Genomic DNA, 6,664 nt, shown 5'->3' with positions numbered 1-6,664 from the left:
ACTGACGAAGTGCTTCCCATTATTGTATCAGAAAGAGGATGAATCGAATGCCCAGTCGACGAAGTGAGATCCCTTGGCTCAGTATAAAACCTAACTACGCCATTAAAGCTCCAAAGTAGCTTGTTTTCTGAGAAAACAAAGTCTCCCAGACTCCCATGGTCCCATGTCACTACGAAGATTGTGAATTCGTTAAGAAGCGAAGCACGGTTTGATGACTCGTGAATCGGATCTGTGAATCGTCGGATCCGGATTAAAATCAGCAATGACCGATCCAACACTCGGAGCAGGAACAAGAGCAAGACCGGTGAAGGAAGATTAGGTCGACTAATTTGGGGGTTTTTTTTTTAAGGTGAAGGGTATAACAGCAATCAGAGGTACTTTGACCATTTAGGTAACAGTACACTGTTGATATCACCACTTTACGATTTTATCCTAATTGAATGAATTTATTATAAATTTTCTTATGAACGTGAGGGATGTGAGAAATTTTTTTTTTTTTTTTTCCAAAATTTGAGAGTTATAGAAAATAAAGAATATTTTTAGGGATGATAAAAAAATATATAGAGAAAATTACATTACCACCTCCTGAACTTTAATCCTTATTCAACGTCACCCCCTGGACTTTCCAAAACGTCAAAGCCACCCTCTAAAAATTCAAATCGGTCCTTGCCATTAGTCGACCATGTTAAATGAATGAAAATCGGTTAGTTTTTTTATAATATACCCAAAATACCCCCTATTGTGAGAGGACAATATTGCCCTCTCTTTTATTTGCATCTTCTAAACCCATCTCCCATCTCTCATCTCACTCCTCTCATTCACTCGATCGGACAAGAAGAAGAAGACAACGATAGTACGGTAACCTGCAACTCGATCCATCCCTCCAGCGTCCGATTCTCTTCCCTCCGGCGTCCGAACCTCTCTCCCAAGGTATGTAGGGTTCGGCTTCTTCTTCTTCTTCTTCTTGGGCATTTAAGGTTCTTCTTCCTTGGTTAACTGTCTCCGTCAACTGGTGTGATTACCGGCGGATCACAATACCCGGAAGTCTTCACTTGATTCAACAAGAGATCGTCCTTGAGTAACGCCATAGAGTGAACAGAACTACAATTGATTTCGTGATCTGAAAATCCAGAAGGGAATAAGGAGTAATTGCAGTTGAGGAAGAGGAAGAGATCTTCATGGTTTGGACCATAGAGGAAGGGTGTGCGATCCAGGGTGAAGTTCTGAACTTGAGATGAACACCCGCCTTCTGTTCTAACTTTGGCATCAATGAGTCGAAGAGTTTGATTTTGGTAGGAGATATCAAGGATGACATAGTTAACGGTGGATAAATTGAGGGTGGGCTGCTGGTTCTTGCAGGTCACCTGAAAGCCCGGAAAGCCACAGTAGGATTCTTGTTGACCAGATATCCAAAACGGGTAACTAATATTGGGTCCTTCACCGCATTGGACCTTCTTACCACAAGCTTCAAACCGCCAGTCGTCTGCGCATTCAGCTGTTTGCAGTACTGACAGTAGTAATAGGAAAACCAAGGAGATCAAGGGAAGGATGCTTCTGTACACCGACCATGCTGTTGATGATGATGGCTCGCACCACATGACATGGGTGATCTGCTCATCCATTTTAGTTAGAATTTAGAGAGAGAGAGAGAGAGAGAGAGAGAGGGAGAGAGTATCAAATAGCAGAAGAGATGGCGAAAATAACAAAAGAGATCTAAGGTCTGATATATAAAAAAAAAAAAACAAAATTAAGGTCTGCAGGGAAAGTCACAGTCACAAGGCTTCCCTTATCAAATCAAATTGGGGTTGCTTTTGACTCTTTCTCAAAAATTTTATGGTTGTGAGGACCCAAAGCCAAAAGAAAGAGAGGAGACGTGAAGCTTCCTTGAGTGAATTGAATGCGAACCAGCGAGGCAAAGACGGCAAAAATTGGGAGAGAGGTTTGGACGCCGGAGGGGGAGAATCGCACACCGGAGGGAAGAGAATCGAACACCGAAGGGATGGATCGAGTTGCAGGTTACCGTACTGTCATCATCTTCTTCTTCTTGTCCGATCGAGTGAATGAGAGGAGTGAGATGAGAGATGAGAGATGAGAGATGAGAGATGGGAGATGGGTTTAGAAGATGCAAATAAAAGAGAGGGCAATATTGTCCTCTCACAATAGAGGGGTATTTTGGGTATATTATAAAAAAACTAACCGGTTTTCATTCATTTAACACTGTCGGCTAACGACAGGGACCGATTTGAAATTTTTTGAATTTTTAGGGGGTGGTTTTGACGTTTCGAAAAGTCCAGGGGGTGGCGTTGAATAAAGATCAAAGTTCAGGGGATGGCAATGCAATTTTCTCAAAATATATATATATCCGAACATTTATTGTTGGAAAGTTTTTTATTTAATTTTTTTTTTTAGAAAAAACAAAATGAAATAAAATAAAATTCTATTCTAATTAGATTAGAGTGGTTTTTTTTTTTTTGACTACCTAATAGCACACGTATACACCAGCACCTGTGGCCAATGGGAGGACACGCACAAACATCTTTAGCATAAGATAGTGCCACTTTTTCATATGTGATGTTTTCTCCATGTAAAAATTTGATGACGTACTTGATATCTAAGAAATGTTTTTTATGCAACCCGCCAACAAACTTGACAAGTGGTGTCAAGTGGTCAGGCTTAGTCGGGCTCGATCAATTTTTAGGGTTACACCATGAATGCCCATTTAATTAAACGGGCTTAGCTAGCACAAGCGTGGTACGATTTATAATTGAGCCGATCGGACTCGAACTTTAATCGGGCTACTATAAACTAGCCTTAATCGGCCCTTAACCAGCCGATAGACCAATTTAACTTTAAACCGATCCTCTTTAAAATTGGTCTCTAAAATGTGCTTGAAGAATAATACCAATAAATTGAGGCAAAGATGAGCATAGCAAAGAAAAATATCCCATAGTTAAAATGGATTAAACCAAAGATGGGCAACGTAACTAAATTACTAAGGTACTCAATCTTTAACCCATGAAACTCAAATTAATTAAACTATGCCTACACAACCTAAGTTTAGTAAATTCAAATAAATTAAATTGTGCATAAAAAAGACGAATGTTCATATAACAATTACCACCATCTCAAATGTTCATATCACATAGCCTTAGCAATAAATGTTCGGAAAATTTTCAAATCCAGCCTATCATTGAGGATATCAGGTTCATGTGTGCCAATCCTATAGAGTATTCATTATTTTTATGTTCCAAAGGTTGTTAATGGTATTGCCGACACCCTTGCAAGTAGGGGTGTCAACCGATCGGGTTGAGCAGGTCTTGGTCGGGCCTAATCGGGCTTGACCAATTAAAAGCCTTACACTGTGAATGCCCATTTAAGTAAACGGACCTAGCATTGGGGGGCATGGTAAGATTTAAAATTGGGCCGGTCGGTGTTGGGCTTTAATCGGGCTTCCTTAAACGGCCTTCCTTAAACGGGCCTTAACCAGGTTACGGACTTATTTAAGTCTAAACGGACTCTAAATAGGCTTTAAACGTGCATACCCTAAAATTATATTATTAAGTGGGTTGAGATTATGATTGTTCTTTTTTAAAAAAAATAAGAGATTATGACCATTACAATTTACAAAATAAAACTTAATGAAGTCAAATCTTACTACAAAGCAAAGGGTATGATTTTTTACTAGTAGTGGCAAAATGAGAATTTTATGTAGTTTAAAGGGGGTTGGGCTGGGTCAGGCTACAACGAGTCGATTCAAGTTGGGCATATAAACGTGTCGGTTCGGTCGGGCACCCGATGAGCCAGCTACCGACACTATGAACTCCCGTTTAATAAACGTGTCGGGCTCGATCGGACCTACTATTAGGGATTTTAAAATGTAACCGCAAACGTACGGATCAGTGTAGCTATGGGTCGAATACAGGGAGAGCAACCACTTTATTTTTTTGCTTATTTTAATAATGCGAAAGTGAACCGGTAAATGATTGTGATCTAATTATAATTACTGTCCTAAACATATGTATCTAAAATAACATCCTAACCATTCGTCATCTAATAATTTAAAAACGCAAGCCAAGCAATTAAAATTAAATAAATAAATAGCTGAAAATAAACACCCCATGCAATTAAAAAAAAAATAAAGGAAAAAAATGCTGAAATAAAAATAAAGTAAAAGAAAGGGGATAAAGCTATAGAGAGACTCACAAGTAGGTTTCTCTACTTAGCCCGAGGGATGCATCATAATATGAGCTTCCCTACTTGATCAGAGGGCCATTCTTACAATGGTTACTCTACTTGGCTTTAGGAAAAGAAAGACAATTAAAATAAAAATAATAAAATGATGGTTCTATAGCTAGGAGGGGCAAAGCCAACATATATACTAGCCATGAACCTTGGGGGGAAGGGAAAGGAATAATATAACAACTGAAATTAAAATCCTAAATTAATAAATAAATGATAGTCAGAAGAGGGAATGAGAGATGAGAGAGAAGATTACTGAAGGAGCCCACTTACTTGAATCAATGCTTGAACTTGAAAGCTTGGGTGATTTGAGATACTACCAGTACTAAAAACCAGATCTGGAATAAACCAAATATGAATTTTCTAGTACTAGAGAAAACAAATCTTGAAAAAAAAAACTAAATTTGAAAAAAAAAAAAAAAAAAAAAAAAGATGCTCAACGGCTCGTGATATTGTCATCTAGATATGAGCCTATAACTATAACTTTCAAAATTACAACTCAATTGCATAAATTATAAACATAAAAGGCTGAATAAAAATAAAAGAGTGCTTGTATTAATTGACATAAAAAGCTATTACAAAAATGATTAAAGCAAAAATAAAGAATAGCTAAAACTAAAGAGAGTGAGAGAGGGAGAGAGAGAAGAGAACTAAGCATAAACTAAGGGGAATAATAAATAATATGAGGGGGGAGGAATGGGCTTTTATAGGGCCTTGGTCTTGCCTCATTCTTTAAACAACTCTTCTTTAAGAAAATAAAGAAAATAAAATAAAATTAAATCTTGGTAAAAATCCTTATTCTTTGAGATATTGTGTGAGGAAAGAGAAAATCTGTTTCTAAAATTAACAAATTCTATTCATTTTCTACAATATTGACCAATATCTTGCAATCTTGATTAAATCAAAAAGGAATCTCTGCATAGCATCTTCAAGATCTTGTGAGGTGACAGGGAGAGAGAATAATCTTCAGGATTTTGTAGGAGAGAGGATGTGGTACCAATGAGTGGATCCCACATTTGGACGGACAAGTTAGTTCAAGATTGGACTGGTTCTTGATTCATTTTAAGCACTTTCTCTTATAGACTTAGAAACTAAAAAAAAAAAAAAAAAAAAAAGTAGTACTATCCAAAGTGGGGCAAAATGTACACTTATATCCCTAAGATTTCACACATTATTGTGCTCATCACCTACTGGTGCGGGCTTAGAATTGACACCCCTACTTGCAAGGAGAGGCCTGTCCATCCGGTGTAGGACAGTATGGCCTCAATCCACTCCTTGGCTGAATCAACTTTGCAAAACTGATGCCTTGGCTTGTAACCAACCTTTTATTCAATAAGATTTTGCATTATAAAAAAAAAAAAAAAAAGTATAAAAAAAAATACAAGTAATATTAAAGGGGTCAAGCTTAAAGAAGTTGGTTCAAATTAGGCTTGTAAATGTGTTGGCCTGATCGGGCATCCGTTGGGCTAGGTGGCTACACTGTGTACTATCTATTTATAAAATTGAGCTTGACACCTTTATTGATTGGACAAGGCTAGGTATGGCCATAAACATGGTAGACTCGATTGAGCCTACCGATGTGGGCTTAGAATTAACACCCCTAAGTTACTACCATTACATGAATGTAGCCTAATGGTGACAGATTCTTTCTCAAGTATCGATGCACAAGGGAGAAGGTGGTGGGATCCAACATAGTCTTATTTAGGAAAAAAATCCTCTGCAATTCCGATCTCGTACAATTCCGTGCAATACCACCTTCAGGCAGTGACACATGTATTGATACCAATACAATGGCCCATATATGATTTAAATGTCTTTTCACTGATTTAATGTTTTATTAGTTGTACCAGATCTGGGCCATTGTATTGGTATCAATACACGTGTCACCGTCACTGTTAGTTAAAATGGGAACGGCAAAAAAACGGAAACGTACGGTACGGGTTTTAAACAGATAAAAACGATGAACGGTACTGTCAAAAAAAGGTAAAAAAAAAGGGAACGGCAAACGGACGTAAACGAAGGGTACGAGTATTAAACGTGTAGTTTTCAAAAAAATAAAACAAAAAAAACGGTAGTATACTCATGCAATTTGAGAGATTATTACTTGTTTACATGCATCTAATATTCCAAAAGCTCTAGGAGTCCCAAGATAAAATAGTTAGCTTCTCCTTACTCAATGGTAGGGGTGTCAATTCCTAAATCGAACCGGTAAAACCGGCCGGACCGAACCGATAACAACACGGACAGAACCAAACCGAAGCCTTATTGGTTCGGTTTCGAGTAATGCAACCCCAAAACCAAACCGAACCGCACCAAAAACCGGATGGACCCTAAACCAAACCTAAACCGGCTCAAAACTCGGATCGAAACCGAAACCAAACCGGTAAGAAACCGAAACACTCCAAAATTCATTTAAAAAATCAAA

At 38.0% G+C, this 6,664-nt stretch overlaps 1 protein-coding gene across 1 annotated transcript; it reads right to left on the bottom strand.

Annotated features, from left to right (window-relative positions):
- Positions 1–958: 958 nt before the first annotated feature.
- Positions 959–1,639, bottom strand: LOC122084989 (LEAF RUST 10 DISEASE-RESISTANCE LOCUS RECEPTOR-LIKE PROTEIN KINASE-like 1.2). The gene has a single exon (XM_042653408.1). It carries the CDS (start codon positions 1,620–1,622, stop codon positions 993–995), a length of 630 nt encoding a protein of 209 aa, XP_042509342.1. The 5' UTR covers positions 1,623–1,639; the 3' UTR covers positions 959–992.
- Between the last annotated feature and the right edge of the window lie 5,025 nt (positions 1,640–6,664).

This window comes from Macadamia integrifolia, chromosome 7 (genome assembly GCF_013358625.1).
Source record: "Macadamia integrifolia cultivar HAES 741 chromosome 7, SCU_Mint_v3, whole genome shotgun sequence".
In the NCBI taxonomy this organism is placed as follows: Eukaryota; Viridiplantae; Streptophyta; class Magnoliopsida; order Proteales; family Proteaceae; genus Macadamia; species Macadamia integrifolia.
The sequence above is the reverse complement of the archived record's forward strand: the minus strand, read 5'-3'. Positions and strand labels throughout refer to the sequence as shown.